Raw genomic sequence first — 17912 nt, forward strand, 5'->3', positions numbered from 1 at the left:
AAGAGATGTCAATGCCCCAAGAAGTGGAGCAGGTGCGGACGAAGTTGTCGTGGTCTGCTGGGCATATTTTAAGCGGATGACGTTTCTCAACGACACCTTGGAATATACACAGTATGTAAAATAATTCTTTGCACTTGTTCTCTGTAGTCCTCATAATTATTCATTTGTACTGAACATAACTGCACATGGCTCAACAGACCTCTGTTAACAGAATGAAATATCAGTGGAGAGCTATACGCTATTGGCATAGATCTAATGAATGTAGTGGACAGATGAAAACTAGGAAAACAAGCCAGCTCCTGGTGTAGTTACACCATTACGTCTCAAAATGTCAATACACAATTCGCTGTCATTGAGGCCTCGTATATGGGTATCCTGTAATGCGGTTTGTTTCAATGTATCCCAGACAGCTAGAGTCAGTTATGTTTTACTGACAGTGCAAATGCTTGATTTCACTCTGAAAAACAAAGATTACATGTCTTCAGAAGCATTAAGTGAATGTCTTATAACTGATTCTTGCATATTTAGGACCAGCGGAAACTTGCCAGCAATGGAGGACCGGTCGCACACAACAGGAGCCTGCGAGCTCTCCCCTGCACAGCTTTTGCTCCAACATATGTGCGATGACACAAGCGCTGATGCAAGCATCCTGCCAGAGTCCCAAGAGCCTATGAATGTGACAGAGCCACCGTGCCCAAGTGCATCGTCAAGCCGTCCATATCCAGTTTCTACTATCGGTATGAATGGTGCACCAGGCGCACCTCAGAAGAAACGACGCGCCGAGAAGCCATTTGATAAAGAAATCAACCTGCTTGGCCAACTGGCATGTAAGGAAACAGACTCAGCCGAACACTTCGGCTCAGTGATAGCCGAGAAGCTCCGCCAGTGCCCAAAGCAACAACGGTCTGCCATGGAGATTGAGCTGCTGCAAACTGCGGCAAAGTATCCACCTTGTAAATAAATGAGGAAATACTGTCTTCTGTGGGCTTTACCTTGTCTCCTGTTTGGTCATTTTTGTACACATAATTTGAGCGTGCAAGAGAAAGAACAGTATTGATGCACTCATGTTCTTTTATTCTAAAACGTTCTTGGCTCTTTTTTACACACTAATTACAATAAAAACTGCCACAGACTAAAAACCTGTAAAGTAAGCAAAGTGCTCCACTTGTCCAAAGATGTTCAGTTGTCTGGCTCTTTTATATCTAGAATCTTCCACTGCCAGGGCACTTTTCCTTCCTTCATGAAGAATTGCGCATAGTGGTCACGCACTGCCTGTGCTGTCTCCTTACTCCTCCTTGCGTGGGTGGGCTCCAAGTCGAAGGTGGCCGTGTCTGTGGCAGTTTCTTTCCTCCATTGGCCCTCAACAACCTTGCCGAAGGCATCCTCATGGTCTGCGAAGCCCGCAGGGCAGTACGCCGACCGCCCTTCGACTTCAAGGCTCAAGAAGTTGTGCAGAGCACAGGAGGCCTTCACAACTTTTTCTGCGTTCTCAGGTTTTAGCTTAATGGGCCCCCTGAATATTCTGAATCTGGCAGCCAGAATGCCAAATGAGTTCTCGACGCACCTCCTGCAGGAAAAAAAACAGCATCACATTTACTAACAAAAAAAAAAAAAAAAGCAAGCAAATCTGAGGTGTGAGTTGCCTGTGTGCAATCTGTCTTCAAAGCAGTTTAAAGTATACACCAAAAGTGGTTTATACCCATTATTCTATGCCATCATGTAGAAGCACGAGATCAGCGAGACCAGTCGATATGCCATCGGCAATTCACAGTCAATAGATTACAGGGAAACTCATTATTGGACACCGTACATTTCTTGTTTCTTCAAGCAGCAAAGTCGTTCCCTATTCATAGAACTTGGTATTGCCGCGCGCACAGCTGACCAACTAGGCAGCGCACCCGTGGCCGAACAGTTATAGTGTGGCTCCCACGCAGAGTCGAGGTTCGATACCTAGTAACGGAGGCACCTTTTTGTTATTTTTCTAATTGTCGCGTTCTGGCAAATTCTAGAACTCTGTCGCTTGTTCGAAGTCGGAATGTTCTACGCGCTGAATCTTCTACGCCGGCGTCGCATGAGGCATAACAGACCTCCAAGAAGGATGTACAACTGTTCTCGTGACAAACTTTCGCAAGGACCCGCAGCACTTAACAAAGGGTACCACCGTGGGCCACATTGAGGAGCTTCAGGTGCCAGTCGTGGTCACCGCAATCTCTGAGGAAACCTCGCCATCACAGCACAAAAGCGTGTTGCTGCTGCAGCTCGACATCGACCCCGAGCTCCCAGCTCCAAAGCGCTGGCAACTAATTGATATTCTCGCTGAATACAGCGACTGCCTTGCCACGTCTTCGAAAGTTCGCCAAACACCAGTGGCGAAACATTGCACTGTTACCGACGGCGACATGCTCCCTGTCCACCACTTGCCGTACCGAGTCTCCTTAAAGGAAAGGAAGGTGATTCAAGATCAAGTGCAGGAGATGCTCGACGACAACATCATTCAACCCTCAAGAAGTCCGTGGGCATCGCCAGTCGTCCTTGTAAAGAAGGACGGAACCCTGAGCTTTTTCGTGGACTATCGTCGACTGAATGCTGTGACTAAGAACGACTATCCGCTCCCCCACATCGACGATACGTTAGACCGACCGCGCCACTCCCGATATTTTTCGTCCATGAACCTGAAGAGTGACTGCAGGTAGCTTGAATTCGACAAAGGCGAGAAAACTGCCTTTGTCACTCCCGATGGACTGTATGAGGTCAAAGTGATGCTGTTCGGACTTTGTGTAGCACTAGCCACCTTCCGGCGTGTTATGGATACCGTGCTAGCAGGTCTGAAATGGCAGAGCTGCCTTGTCTACCTGGACGATGTCGTGGTATTTTCATGGGATTTCGACAAACATCCAAGACGAGGCGACTTTGAGCCGTGCTTCAAGCCATCAAGACTGCCGGCATGTCACTCAAGCCAACAAAGTGTCGGTTCACCTATGGTGAACTAAAGGTCCTTGATCATGTCGTGAACATTGGTGTTCTCCCTGACCCCGAGAACGCCAGGACCCATAAGCAGAGATATACAGGAAGGTAAATTGTCAGACAAGAGAGTCTAAAGTAACACTAGCATGTAATTTAATTTATTTGTAAATGTGCCAAATGAAATGCCTTATGTTGACCCACCGTGCACGGCTCAGTCGGTAATTGAAACAGCGCTCGGCTGGTTCCTCCCTCGACCCAGGATATGGCCTCATGAAGTCGGGCCTCAACTGGAAGGCCTCGTCGCCCAGGAATGTGTAGGGCAGTATCATCTTGGAGCCGGGGAGCTGGGCACGGGACGGCAGTCCGAGCAAGCCAGCTTGGAGACGCTGGCCAATTGGGGACCTCTTTAAGACCCCGCCGTCACTCATGCGACCAGGAGCGCCGACATCAATCAGCCGGAAGACGTAACTGCTGTCGGCCACAGCCATCAGCACGATAGAGAAAGTGCCCTGAAAAGAAAAAAATGAGCATGGTACAAGTGCATTTAGAACAAGCCTCGATGTAAACATGTGCAAATTTTAGGGCACAAAATCTGCATGCATTGAATTTTGATTTTAGCTCTTCTTTCTATACCTTGTAATTGTGGTAGAGGCTGCCCGAGTTGGCTGGTGCTTCAACCTGCACATGTTTCCCATCGACAGCCCCCAGGCAGTTTGGGAATTGCCACCGCATCCAATAGGCATCTGCGATGGTTTGCCAGTCCTGTTCACTGGGAGGCTGCAAAGAATAACAAATCACTTAACAATAACTATCATTATATTCCACAAGTACTATTATAGGCCATGTACTCTTTATGCACCGTGAAACTAGTTTTGGCACCAGGTTACGGCACAAAACAAAGTGTTCGTAACCTTAGAAAACTTGGCAACAGGCGGATTTGTTTCCCTAAACATTTCAGACATATAAGCTAAACTTTTGTTATCGTACATACCTTCATGTAACGGGGGGCCAGCTCCTCCCACAACACCTGACACGTCAAGTGAATTGCTTCACGGGCCGTCTCAAGGCCGACCCGGAACTCCATGGCGATATCCATGATGGGATTGCCAGAGCATAAGTACCTGTACAAAAGATGACCATCTTATAGAAAAATTAATCATTCTGTTTGTTACCTACAATCAGTACAGTGGAATCTCGTTAATTCAAACTCGAATGGGACCAAAAATTTCTTTGAATAATGCGGAGTTCAAATTATAGCTTTCAAATGATAAGATTCGGATGTGACCTGCATGTTAGTTTGAATTACTGATCTTCCACTGTCCTGATACAGTTTTTATTGCATGTATAATCCAGTGATGGAAGTGCCATTTGATCTTTTGGAGCAGGCCTTGTAGCAGGCAAAATGCTGTTTTGGAGCCGGCAGTGGCCCTTTTGGAGCAGGGTCCGGCATATGTTGGCATATTACTTGAAAATGAAATAATGCTGCATTGATATATAAAGCCCATCTCTATTATTGGAACACAGCGCCTGTCGCCTTTTTAAGACAAGATATAGAAGATTCAACAAAGTAAACACAAGAAAAACATTTTTTTTTTAATAAAGTTTATCTGCTTGTCAGATAAAAAAAAATACAATTAAATATGTCACACTGTGTTCTGATGGTACAGTATATTTAGTTTTATCAGCCTGCGCTTCTTTTAAGGTATCTGCAGCAGCATCTAACGACCCTCACTGTTGTGGAATGTTCTAGTTCAGATTAGAGCTGTCTTTCGGGCAGCAGCTTCAAATATTGCGGTATCTGATATTCGCTTCAAAAATTCCGATTCATTTTCGATGTGCTGGCGAAGTCACGATCGGACCATGGCGAGTTAACCCATTGAGTGCGCTCCTTGGCATGCACGGACGCGCTGCAGAGAAGCGACACCCTCGGGGCAGACACCGCAGTCGCGCAAGTCGCGCAGTGCTTTGTGCTCCGAAAAGGACGGTGAGGCTTTACCAGCACTACATCCAGAGTTTGGTGCAACTAAACTATACTTCGTTTCAGCTTCGGTGTGAGCGCAGCCGAAGCTACAAGCGCGCGCATGGAGCCCGTAACGCTGCCCACACTGCACGTGCCCACGCACGAGTCAGGAATGCACAGAGCATTGGGCTCGCGCTAGCTTTGACTTCGCTGGTAGCTAGCGCAAGGGGACAGGGCGGGCCTAGGGTGCCTTCATGTGCGCTTTGCTTAGGGTTACAGTGTTCTAGAGGGGGTTGTAGTGGCAAAAGCGGCGGCTGCTTTGTGAAGATTTTGCGCGTAGACGACACCATGGCGCTGCTGTTCTGTGCCCTAGGAGCGCGCCCCCGTCAGCCCCATCATCAGCGCTGTTCGGCGCTTACTACTGTGGTTTGACTGTAGCTTTTCGCGGTGTGAAACAACTGCTAACGTAGTTCTGTATACTCCGTTTCACCTTATGTTGTACCGCAGCGAAGGCTGGAAGCGCGAGCTCATAACGTTGACAGCTGCCCTTACTGCACGAGAGCTTGTGCCGCCGAGATCTGCCCCAGAGCAAGGGGCTCGTGCTTATAGCATTTCCTGCGGTACACCATAAAAATTCTAGTTCAGCCTTTGGACTAATGCCTCTAGAGTGTGTGCTATCCTCTACTTGAAATATTTGCGTGTTTTGAGGAAGAGTATTTAATTAATATCGACTCCCCCCCCCCCCCCCCCAGTACTGACAGATCGTTCAGCAACACTATCACTTGGGCTGCAGGCTTAATAGCGGCGAAAGAAGTTCTACGGTGCTACATTTTGGAGAAGCGTACCGCGTCTCCCTCGTCGTCTTCTTCGTTCATCGCACACGTGCCATTAATTCTCCTAGGGCACAGAACTCCAGCGCCACGCGCGGTATCTACGTCGACCGTCTTCACGCGCTTCATTGTAAGCGGGCGCCGCTTTTGCCACTACACCCTCTAGAACACTGTACTTAGGGTGGAGACATCCGGCCATTTTGACCCACACTTTTATTTTCATTTTTTGTTCAGAAGCGCGTGAAAGAGCGTGCCCCTGCACGCGTTTGTGGCGCTGACTGTGCTATGGCGACATTTTGTCCCACGTCGATTTCTTTGTATTTTTCCCGTGAGCGCGTGCTGTCGGCATCGGGTATAACAATGGTTGGCATCACCCTAAACAGAAGGACATTGAGGCACCCTAGGCGGGCCAACATTGAAAACATCCACAAGCTCGGCCTTTTTTTTTTAAAGAGGCTGCTCAGTGGGATGGTTTTTCGCTTAGCCTCTGCGGCTTTGGTCTCAGATGTTGCTAACGTTGTTCCTTTCAATGATGATGATGATAATGCGCCCTCGCAGTTTCGGTTTGCGTAACAGTTGCGGCGCGGAAAATACCGCGGAACCGCCACGCGCTCCGATAAGACTTCAATTTTTATTTTTTATTGCTACATCTCATCTCGGCGCAGGCATGGCGCAATTCTTCGGTAAAATGACAATTTGGCGCTACATGTAGCAGGATTGCGTCCTTGGCGCAATTTGGCGCAATTGGCGCAGCACTTCCATCACTGATAATCATTTCAATGCTTCTCCTAACAATAAGGTATTTGAATTTGGATGTGGATTGACACATGGCTTGAATCAAGAACTGGTTGAACTAACTAATCAGTCAAATGAAGTAACCTACTGTCCACTGGAATGCTATGCTGAAGGTGCGAGAGGTGCACCATACTAAATTACAATTTATTTTTTTCACCAAAACAAAAGTGCATTTGTCCCCAGGGCGTAGAAAAGGTTGACATGCCTACTGACCCCTAAGTAGGAAATAAGAAAATTAATGTGTAAATGAATATGGCACACCACTCGTGGGGAGCTTGTCTAATCAATGCAAAAAATGTGGTGAGTGTAATGGGTTCATGTTGAAAAACAGCGCGACTGGGACGACGACACACAGAGATGAAGAGAACACAAGACAAAGCTGAAAGCAACGGGTCGACAGCTAAAGAAATAGAAACCAGGTGCAATCACGGCAGTGGTTCTGCCGTGATCGCCAGGCGCTCGCCGGAGGTGATCGGCTCCCGCACGACGTGCTGTTTCGTCAGCCTCTCGGCAACAAGCCGGTGTAGCTTGTCGAAAAGCTGCGGCGACATGCGGTAAAATCTTTAAAAAAAACTGGGGATCTTGATCTCTCATGACCTGCATCTAGAGTAAACGGAAAAGTTAGTTTCATAGATTTTTGAAGTTAATTATACGGCAGATGTAATAAAAAGGTGCTTACCGCTGTGTAGTATTCGCTTTCAACCTTTCTGTTCAGCCACACAGGACGCACCCAGGGAGATGATCTATGCTCCAGCTGTGCCTGCTTTAGCACAAGCATACTTCTTAGCAGGAGGAGCTTTCGCTTTCGCTCCATACTGGACTAGAGCAAATCTCAGTTTCTGGCAAATAGAGCTTCCACTAAAGTAAACTTCACTTGAACTTCAGCGCAGGAGAGGACGCAACACGAACAACCCGATCAACACACCACTCGCGACGCGGCTGGCTCAGTACGCTGTTTCGTATTCAGCGCAATTCAAAATGTTCAAAAACATTTTTATTGGCCACATAAAAATTAAAAAAGTGTTAGTTTTGCCACAAAAACTCGTTTTATTTACTTATTTGTTACTTTAACTCTTATTTTGTAGTATTTGCGTGAGCAATTACATCGCGCGTTGAGAATTCTGTTATCTGGCAACGGTGATAACGCGCGGCCGGCCCGCTCGGCTTTGGGTGCATGCGGGTGCCCCCGCGTCAGCTTCCGCGCGAGCGTTCATAGCGCGTCGCGTTTTCGCGTGCAGAAAAACGCTCCATGCGGTCTGCGCTTTAGGTCGAACGGCGCGTTTACACATGAGGATTCGCGCGGGCGGATTCGCGAGTAGCGAAATCGACTCGTCGCTGGCGGAAAATCTGGATATGGGTCCCGGACGCGTATTCGTAAACGGTAGGCGATAAGCGGCGTGGCACGCGCCGGATAGGCCGTGGAGGACGCTGCGTAGTCACATAGCGGTTGCTGCGGCGGCCGACAGTGGGCACGTTGTGCGTGTATCACTGAGCAGGTTTAAAGCGCGAAACCGATGTACGACGAAACCGTCCGATCCGACGTCGGATCAGGCAATACGACGGTCGGAAGCGAGGGTTTTCAACGCTCTCCGGTGCTACGAAAACCCTCGCTCCCGTCCGATCCGACGTGCAGTTGGTACGTCGGATCGGACGGTTTCGTCGTGCATGTGTTTCGCGCGTTTCTGCCATCTTCCCCCTCCCCCTCGTTTTCGTCGCTTCGTGGTGACGTTGCGCGTGCGCGTGTATCACAGCACGACTGTCCATCTTCTCCGCTCCGGTAGCTGATAAAGTTGCCGCCGCGGCAGCAGCGCTACAGCACAGGTTGGTGCCAGAGTTGCTCTAACAACGCTGGCTCGCTCCGATTCGATTTGACTAAACAGGACCGCCATTTTGAAGCCATAGACTGCAGCGCCGCGAAGGCGGTTCCGTAACGAAGCTTTTAAGTTTCGGTACTCCGCGAACTTGTGTTCCAAGACGTACTCGAGTTGATCAGAGTTACGGCGTCGTGTCACTTGAAAACACAGATAGAGCAACGCTCTACGTGGGAAAGCTTTCGAACGCCAATAAACATTTTTTTTAAATGTCTATCAAGCCACATTGGCAGTCGCCATTGCTCGGACACGAAGCGCGTGATCGGATCCGAGCGCTCGCCGAACCCTGACGCGGGCTTCGTGTTCGATACGTGCCAAAGTATAATCCAGCAACGACGAACGTTGGCGCAGACTTTTAAGAAATACCTATTAAGGTACGAAACATTTAAAATTGTGACGCTTGTATGTTTAGACAAACTCGATGCTAGCACGACGGGTGACTTGTCCCTTAACTGTAGATACGAAATTTAGCCAGTGCAATACAACCGCAACTGCACCAAGCAGTAGTGATTACACGAACGCTTCCCGGTACGAAGCTCATCCAGGAAGCTGCCGTGCTCTACGAACGCTTTTTTGTTAGTGCTCGGCAATTTTGCAAATAATTTTGCGTTTTTGGGTTTCTGAAAACATTTACCAACGAAAAGGACATCTTAGAAGCCTCCTCTACAGACCACGGAGCTGTCAGAAGATCCCAAGTCTAAATATTTGGCTTCGAAACATCATCGGCCCCATGGACCCGATCATCTGCATCGTCTAGATTGCCACAACGCCGAATTTCCCTTTTCAAGAGCAACCCAGGGCCTGACCTACCACCCTCAACATTCATGAGTGAGCACCTTTCTAACGAGACGCAAGGACTGGTAATGACCTCACCACTTCCACCGGCTACTACATCCCAAAGGCAAGATGACCCACAACAAGCTATCGAGAAAAATACAACTTATGAGACAGAAACTGAAATATCAAGTTGCGAAGCTTCAACTGATGATGAAGGCGAATTTCTGCTCCCTAAAAGAAAGAAGCGAGTCCGGAAAAGCTCTGGATCTAGTGCGAACACGACCATTCCTAACGGCACAGCACTAGGAAACGTTGTCATATTTACACCGCAAGATCCACAGATCAAAATAAAAACCCTTAATCCTGTCAAGCTAACCAGTGCTCTAAAAGCCAACTGCCCAGAAGGAATCATAAGCATTCGCACTAACGCAAGACTAAATATCCTCGCCGTGGACACACGTAACTTTGACACAACCACAACACTTCTGCGCATCACCACATTGTGTGGCATTCAAGTAAGAGCATATGAACCACGCACGAGCAGTATGGCAGTTGGTGTGATTCATGGTGTATCGGTTGACATCACCGAGAAGGAAATTCTCGAATGCGTAAAATCAGAACCCTCCGTCATAAGGGTACGCAGGCTGGGAATATCAGAGTCTGTAGCACTTACATTTTCAACTTCACATGCCCCAGATACTGTTCACATTGGCTTCGTACGCCACAAGGTAAACCAGTACTTAGAGAAGCCAACACAATGCAAGCTATGTGGACGACTAGGGCACGTCGCAGCAGCGTGCATATCACCTTTGTGCATACGATGCGGCACCAAGCACGAGGGTGCTGTTGCGACGGCCTTCACTGGGGGCTTTAAACTAAAAACAGAACGTCTTCCTGAAGCCACGAGACCATCTGGAATCGCGGGCCCTCGCAAGGAGAAACACCGGCGTACGTGTGCGTGCCTGTGTGTGTGTGGGTCTGTCGGTGTTGAGTTTCAGCAAGAACGTCGACTCCTTACATCAGCCACTGGAGCGCGGCAAGAACGTCGAGGGGTTACATCATCTGCCCCTCGCTGAAAGAACACCGGGAAATTGCCTCAGCCGCCCCCGCACTTCGGACACCTCGTGAACACTCCAGCACCGGGGAAGGCTCCTCTCTCTCAGAGGGCCTTCTCGCCCTCGAAGGGCTATATAACTTGGGCTCAGAGAGCCCGAAGCCGCCGACTGCAGACTGCCGATTGCCGATTAATTAGTCGACCATGCTCTTGTATATTCACTGTATATAAAAGTTCTCCTTCAGTACTCCCACTCCAGGCCTGTTTCCTCGGGGCCATGGTAGCAGCGAGCCGCAGCCCCAACTCTTGGTTCCGCGCCTGAGGTCGCCACCCTCCCGAACGCAACAACTGGTGGCAGCGGTGGGATCGACTCCACGCAGACCATTGATCACACTTGTGGGTGAGTGTCTGGCTTTTCCCTTTGAGTACTCACCAGGCTTTACCTTCTGGGTTAAATAGTGTAAAGCGGGTGTTTTGTTTTGTGGCTATCTGTGACGCAGCATTTGTTGCACGTCATAATAGTAGTTTTGGGATTTAGCCAGTGCTCGGAACGATCATGGACCTCAATTCGCTGCGTAAGCCAGAATTGATACGTATCTGCGAGGAGTTAGGTGTGGATATCAGGGGATTAAAAAGAAAGCCGATCATTATCAAGGCAATTCTCGACTTTGGTACAGATGAGGCCGAGTTATCCGAGTGTTGGGAGGAAGTGCAGAGAATAGACAAAGAGAAAAGGGAACTAGAGGAACAGGAGCGGAGCGACAGACTCAAGTCGCAAGAGGCGGAATTGAAACGACAAGAGCAGGAGCGGAGCGACAGACTCAAGTCGCAAGAGGCAGAATTGAAACGACAAGAGGCGGAATTGAAACGCCAAGAGCAGGAGCTCGAGATGAAGAGGCTTGAACTCGAGCTAGTAAAGTCAAGGGGTGATCGGGAGGGCAGCCCGGCATCCAGCACAGGAGAAGGCAAATCATTTAAGATGAAGAACTTAATGCAGCCTTTTAAAATCGGAGAGGACGTTGGTTTGTTCCTGGTGAACTTTGAGCGCACTTGCGAAAAGGTCGGGTTCGCTAGGCAAACCTGGCCGCAGCGTCTCTTAACGCTTCTTCCTTGTCCGGCGGCAGACGTGGTCGCAAGGCTCACGAAAGACGAAGCGGAGGACTATGAAAAGGTCAAAACAAGCCTCCTTAGAAAGTATCGTCTTTCCGCTGAAGCCTTTCGGCAGCGTTTTCGTAGCGCCGAGAAGAAGCCGAACGAGTCATTTCCGGAGTTTGCTTACAATTTGAGAGCAAATCTAGTGGAATGGCTCAAAGGCGTAGACGCGCACGGGGACCACGATAAAGTAGTGGAGTGCATTTGCCTAGAGCAGTTCTTGCGTCGCATCTCTGAGGAGACCCGCCTTTGGGTTCAGGATAAGCCGGACGCAAGGGCTGTTCAGAGGGCCGCGGAGCTGGCGGAAGAGTTTGCGACTCGCCGGGCCTTAGACGAGAAAGGTCACCCGCGTAAAGAGAAAGCGTTCCCGCCTGGCAAAAGAGATGACGGGAGGTGGCCAGGGGGTCGATTTTCGAGAGACGGGCGGCCAAAGAGGGTCGAGGGCGAAAACCGGAAGGAACCAGCGCGAACGAAAGGAGAGGCCGGCGACGGCGCCGATGGCAGGGTGGATCACGAGAAAAAGAAGTCATTTGAGGCTCGCCGGCCCCTAACATGCTATAACTGCCAAAAGCCCGGTCATGTCGCGGCCGGATGCAGAGAGCCCCAGGTGGTCTTCGCCTACGTAAACGATGGCGAAGAGAACCTCCGGTTACTAGAGCCATATTTGCGCGACCTAACGGTGAACGGCAGGCAGTGCCGAGTGCTTCGCGATTCGGCCGCCACTATGGATGTGATTCACCCCTCTTACGTAGACTCTACGAAGTACACGGGACAGTGCGCGTGGATTAAACAGGTGGTCGAAGAGCATAGCGTGTGCCTGCCGGTCGCCAGGGTGCGCATCGAGGGTCCTTTCGGCGCCCTTGAGACGGAGGCGGCCGTGTCGGCCAATCTCCCGTTGGGGTATCCGTACCTGTTTTCCAACAGGTCGGAGGAGCTGCTGCGGGAGAGAGGCCAAACGTTTTGTGAGGGCACCGTCCTGGCCTTAACTAGGGCTAAAGCCCGAGACTTGGCAGCAAAACTAGAGTACGGAAATGAGGCAGACGTTCCCACCGGGAGAACCCCACTTTCGAACGCCTCGCGTTCGGCTGTCAGGGGTGACGTTGGCGCTGCCGATCCAGAGAGGCGAAAAGAACAAGAAACACCGGTAGAGAAAACCTCGGAAGGGAAGGCTCAAAAGTGTCTCGACATGGAGGGTTCCGAAGGCCTCTGTGTTACCCCCGAGTCGGGTGAATTGCAGAAACTGCTGGGTGTCGATCGCGATTCTCTGATCGCACAGCAGGAAGCAGACCCCACTATTAAGGATCTGAGGTCGAGAACGGAAGAAGGAGTCTCCCGACGGAATGTAGCTTTCCAAAAAAGGAAAGGGGTGTGGTATCGGAAGTATAAAGACCGAAAGGGTATTGAATTTGATCAGCTTGTGGTACCTGCAAAGTACCGGCGCGATCTCATCCACCTAGCGCATGGCAACTCTTGGTCAGGACACTTAGGAGTGAGAAAAACGAAAGATCGCCTCCTCCAGGAGTTTTACTGGCCGGGGTGCTTCAGAGAGGTTGAGGAGGTCGTCCGGTCCTGCGACACGTGTCAACGAATCGGAAAACCACATGACAAGACCAAGGCACCGCTAAAGCTCGTGCCAATAATCACAGAACCCTTTCGCCGTTTGGTTATCGACACGGTTGGCCCCCTCCCCGTTACACAGTCGGGATACCGCCACATCCTGACGATTCTTTGCCCCGCGACAAAGTTTCCCGAAGCGATCCCGCTAAAAGAGCTCAGCTCTGTGGAAGTGGTGAACGCGTTGCTTTCGGTGTTCGCACGCGTTGGATTTCCCGCAGAAATCCAAAGCGATCAGGGTAGTGTGTTCACCAGTGCTCTGACCACTACGTTTTTGGAGAGATGTGGTATTAAGTTGATTCATAGCTCCGTCTACCACCCGCAATCCAACAGCGTAGAAAAATGGCATTCGGTGATGAAACGGGTGCTGCGAGCATTGTGTTATGAGCACAAGACTGACTGGGAGGCATGCCTCCCAGCAACGATGTTTGCTTTGAGATCAGTGCCACACGAGGCAACTGGTTTTAGCCCCGCCGAGCTAGTATACGGCCAATCTTTGAGATCTCCGCTCCAAATGCTAAGAGAGTCATCATGGGAGGGTCACGGGGAAGACCCCACTGTAGTGGAGTACGTGCTCGAGCTTCTTGATCGCCTGAACCGCAGTCGAAGTATTGCCGAAAGTAATATGAAGGACGCTCAGGTGAAGGCAAAGCGGTATTACGACCAAACCGCTAAGCCGCGAACCTTTTCCGTCGGCGACAAGGTGATGCTTTTGAGACCATCGACGAAGAATAAGCTCGAGGTGCAATGGGAAGGACCCGTGGAAGTGTTGCATAAACTTTCGGACGTGAACTACGTCGTGAGCACGCCCGGGAAACGTAAAATCCAGAAAGTGTATCACAGCAATCTAATGAAGCCGTACCGGCAACGTGAGACTGTGATGAGTTTGACGGTAAACCACCCCGAGGAGGTCAGTCTTGAGTTTCCCGAGATTAGTGAAACCCCGATCGCGTGCTCGGTCGAACATGTACTCGAGAAGGCTGTTGTGTCGGCTGATTTGGAACCAAGGCAACTAGGTGATCTGAAGGCACTCTTTGGGGAGTTTATAGATCAGTTCCAGAGTAAGCCAGGAATAACCGATCTTGTAGTTCACGACATCGAGCTTACCACCGACCAGCCCGTGCGGTCAAAGCCCTACCGAGTCTCGCCTAGACAGAGGGAAATCATGGAGCGGGAGGTGAAGCGCATGCTTGATCTGGGGGTGATTGAGGCAGGAGAGAGTGACTACACTTCTCCTTTGATACTTGTGGAGGTACCGGGAAAAGAACCTCGCCCGTGCGTTGACTACCGGCGCCTCAACCTTATCACCAAAGATCAGACGTATCCCATCCCCAATATTGAAGAACGGGTGGAGATGGTGAGCGCTGCCAAGTATATCTCCACGTTGGACCTTGTTCGAGGCTACTGGCAGGTCCCCCTTTCGGAGAGAGCGAGCCGGTATGCCGCTTTTATATCCCCCTTTGGAACGTTCCGGCCTCGTGTCCTCAGTTTCGGCCTCAAAAATGCACCGTTTTGTTTTTCAAGCTTAATGGATCGGGTGCTCCGAGGTCTAGAGGAGTTTGCCGTTCCGTACTTGGACGACATCGCCGTGTTTTCCGAGTCCTGGGACGAACATCTTGCACATCTTCGGGTTGTTTTCGAACGACTCCGAGACGCAGGCCTCACCGTAAAGGCGGAAAAGTGTCAATTGGGAAGGGGAGAAGTAACGTACTTGGGACACGTGATGGGTCGCGGTTGCCGCCGACCGTCCGAGGTAAAGCTTGCAGCCATCGAGGAGTTTCCTCAACCGCTCACAAAAACAGACATTAGGTCTTTCCTAGGCATTGCAGGATACTACCAACACTACATCCCAAATTATTCGGATGTTGCTAGCCCACTCACTGACGCCCTCCGAAAGACAGAGCCTCAAGAGGTTCGTTGGAATGATCGAAAAGAGCAGGCTTTTCGCGCTCTGCAGAAGGCTCTAATGAGCAAACCAGTCCTGAGGGCGCCAGATTATGAGCGCACGTTTATCATTCAGTGCGACGCCAGCAACCGCGGTCTTGGGGTCGTACTAAGCCAGAGGGACGACTTAGGCGAGGAGCATCCCATCTTGTACGTCAGTCGAAAGCTGACAACTCGCGAAGAAGCCTACAGCGCTTCGGAAAAAGAGTGCGCTTGCTTGGTGTGGGCCGTGCAAAAGCTTGCGTGCTATGTGGCAGGCTCGAGGTTCATCATCGAGACGGACCATTGTCCCCTCCAATGGTTGCAGAATATGTCGCCCAAAAATGGCCGACTCCTTCGCTGGAGCCTAGCTTTGCAACAGTTTTCTTTTGAGGTCAGGTACAAAAAGGGTAAACTGCACACCAACGCGGATGGCTTGAGCCGACGCTCATAAGTGAGTAGAGACAAGTCTTTACTGAGCGAGCTCATGGATGCCAAAAATTTACTTTATTTTGCTAAACAATTGTACCCAAGCTGGGATACTATTGATTTTGGCTTCGTGCCTTTTGTTGCTTTCTTGCGGGTGCCGAGCCCTGGTAGGGGTTTCGTTTTATTTATGATCTTGCTAAGAGCGATTTTCATACCTTTTAGTGCCTGGTGTGTGTTCGAAGGGGTTTGCTAGATGCGCATTTGCAGTGCGGTCTTGGTTCAATTTTATTATCCTCTCAAGATTTTTCGCAAGCTGCCCCAAGCGCTTGGAGATGAGCAGAGAGAATGCCCGGCACTCAAGAAAAGCCGGAGACGGTGATCCACCTCCTCATCGGCACTACTGCGGTCCCTCAAAGGAGTGGCTGCTGACCTCTTCTCTTCGGGACCGACTTCCGGGCGGCGGAGGGACTGTTGCGACGGCCTTCACTGGGGGCTTTAAACTAAAAACAGAACGTCTTCCTGAAGCCACGAGACCATCTGGAATCGCGGGCCCTCGCAAGGAGAAACACCGGCGTACGTGTGCGTGCCTGTGTGTGTGTGGGTCTGTTGGTGTTGAGTTTCAGCAAGAACGTCGACTCCTTACATCAGCCACTGGAGCGCGGCAAGAACGTCGAGGGGTTACATCATCTGCCCCTCGCTGAAAGAACACCGGGAAATTGCCTCAGCCGCCCCCGCACTTCGGACACCTCGTGAACACTCCAGCACCGGGGAAGGCTCCTCTCTCTCAGAGGGCCTTCTCGCCCTCGAAGGGCTATATAACTTGGGCTCAGAGAGCCCGAAGCCGCCGACTGCAGACTGCCGATTGCCGATTAATTAGTCGACCATGCTCTTGTATATTCACTGTATATAAAAGTTCTCCTTCAGTACTCCCACTCCAGGCCTGTTTCCTCGGGGCCATGGTAGCAGCGAGCCGCAGCCCCAACTCTTGGTTCCGCGCCTGAGGTCGCCACCCTCCCGAACGCAACAGTGCCGATTGTGACGAGACACCACATTGCGTCAATTGTGGACTTGAACATCCCTCTACCTCACGCCAATGTCCTAAATGGCACGAAGAAAAGGCCGTTGCTGAATATCGTCGCTCCAATCATGCAGACTACCGCACGGCGAAGGCAGCTGTCAAAAAAGTGTCATCGTCTACTGCTCCTGAAGCACCTCGGGAAATACCTGGAAAACTACAAAACGTGATGCCACAGTCAACATCCAAAGAAGGCAGCAATAGACAATTGGTTGTTGCCCAGCGCAAGTTAAACCCCAAGAAACCAACCCCGGACAATGAAGTTCCTCTTAACGACACGGCAATGTTTCCTCCCCTCCCTAACAGGGCTGCCAATACAGACAAGGTCGCGGAAACACCAACTAATCCCACGGCACCAGCTCCCACTGTCGAGGAATCCCAGCATAATTGCCAAAAACATCATTCGACTGAGTTCGTCAGAAAAGGAAATACTGGACCTGACCTCCATCAAGTCGATGCCGACAAGGAACAAGCGATGGACACGTCGAACGTCGAGAAATCTCCTGAGCCAAAAAGGCAAGCGTTGCCGGAAACCTCATCGAGACCTTCTCCATCGCTGAATATCGGTGACCTTTTACTGGCTGCAATCAATGCTCTCCGAGTCTTCTTTCAACAACTCTCAACACCATTTGCCAGCACTCTAACTAAAATTATCGATACAGCCATCCCATTTATCCAAGGATGGTTCTCTCATTGAGGATCAAATTCAACGAGCTACCATCTTTCAATGGAATGCCAGGGGATTGAAAACACGTCTTTCCGACTTTCGTCAATTTATTCAAAAGTACCGTTTTCCTATATTAGCCATATGTGAATCTAAACTGGGTAGTGACTCCCGCCTTTCGGGGTATGAAGTATTTCACTCCGCACGGACATCAGGACCAGCAAGAGTGATGATTGCTGTGCGCAAAGAACTCACATATGTTTCTTACGACGTTCAACACCATCCGGATAATGAATATGTATGTGTAACCATCCAACATGGAAAGTGTAAGGTTTCCGTAATAGCAGCATACATTCCAGCCGGGGTCAGATTTGAAGAAAAAAGACTCGAAGACATTCTGAACAACTGTCCTCCTCCGCATATATTAACCGGCGATTTTAACGCACATCATCCAGTATGGGGAAGTCTGCACATGAATACACGAGGAAGACGCCTGGCTGACCTCGCTGCTGCACACCACCTATCAGTGTTAAACGACGGGAGCCCAACTTATCTACGCGGTACAACCTGCAGCAGCTGTCTGGACGTGACATTTATGACAAACACCATTCTCTCTTCTGCGGGCTGGTTCACTGATATCGAGACGCGCGGAAGCGACCATATTCCTACCTACATAATAATCAAGTCGTTCCAAGGCACACCAAATAGAAATACAGTTCAACAAACACACTGGGATACTTATAAAACCTCAATGGAACAGGCTTGCAAGAACACTGCAAGCTTGTCTACGTTCGAGAGCGACAT

General features: G+C 50.1%; 3 protein-coding genes across 4 annotated transcripts in view; 1 reads left to right on the forward strand and 2 right to left on the reverse strand.

Annotated features, from left to right (window-relative positions):
• LOC8051298 (adenylate cyclase type 1) overlaps window positions 1–17912 on the reverse strand; it is a 368813-nt gene that overhangs the window by 241067 nt on the left and 109834 nt on the right. The gene's annotated exons all lie outside the window — the stretch shown is intronic.
• On the reverse strand, window positions 1180–7327 carry LOC120838289 (protein ANTAGONIST OF LIKE HETEROCHROMATIN PROTEIN 1-like). The gene is made up of 6 exons (XM_042293097.1): window positions 7203–7327; window positions 6979–7110; window positions 3956–4085; window positions 3598–3741; window positions 3166–3473; window positions 1180–1567 (listed from the first exon to the last, which is right to left on the reverse strand). The coding sequence occupies exons 1-6, from the start codon at window positions 7325–7327 to the stop codon at window positions 1180–1182; spliced, it is 1227 nt and encodes a 408-aa protein (XP_042149031.1).
• Window positions 10422–16295, forward strand: LOC115316537. Its single transcript, XM_042293123.1, has one exon. The coding sequence runs from the start codon at window positions 10808–10810 to the stop codon at window positions 15392–15394; it is 4587 nt and encodes a 1528-aa protein (XP_042149057.1). The 5' UTR covers window positions 10422–10807; the 3' UTR covers window positions 15395–16295.

The sequence above is a fragment of the Ixodes scapularis genome, unplaced genomic scaffold (assembly GCF_016920785.2).
Source record: "Ixodes scapularis isolate PalLabHiFi unplaced genomic scaffold, ASM1692078v2 PGA_scaffold44__24_contigs__length_19508400, whole genome shotgun sequence".
In the NCBI taxonomy this organism is placed as follows: Eukaryota; Metazoa; Arthropoda; class Arachnida; order Ixodida; family Ixodidae; genus Ixodes; species Ixodes scapularis.

Bases quoted from the DNA above. Each gene is read 5' to 3' on its own strand.
- LOC120838289 (XM_042293097.1), bottom strand. From the start codon at position 7,327: ATGCTTGTGCTAAAGCAGGCACAGCTGGAGCATAGATCATCTCCCTGG. The intron at 4,086-6,978 runs GTGATTGCACCT...TCTTTTGTACAG, and splicing joins ATCACGGCAGAACCACTGCC to GTACTTATGCTCTGGCAATC. The intron at 3,742-3,955 runs GTATGTACGATA...TATTCTTTGCAG, and splicing joins TGGCCCCCCGTTACATGAAG to CCTCCCAGTGAACAGGACTG.
- LOC115316537 (XM_042293123.1), top strand. From the start codon at position 10,808: ATGGACCTCAATTCGCTGCGTAAGCCAGAATTGATACGTATCTGCGAG.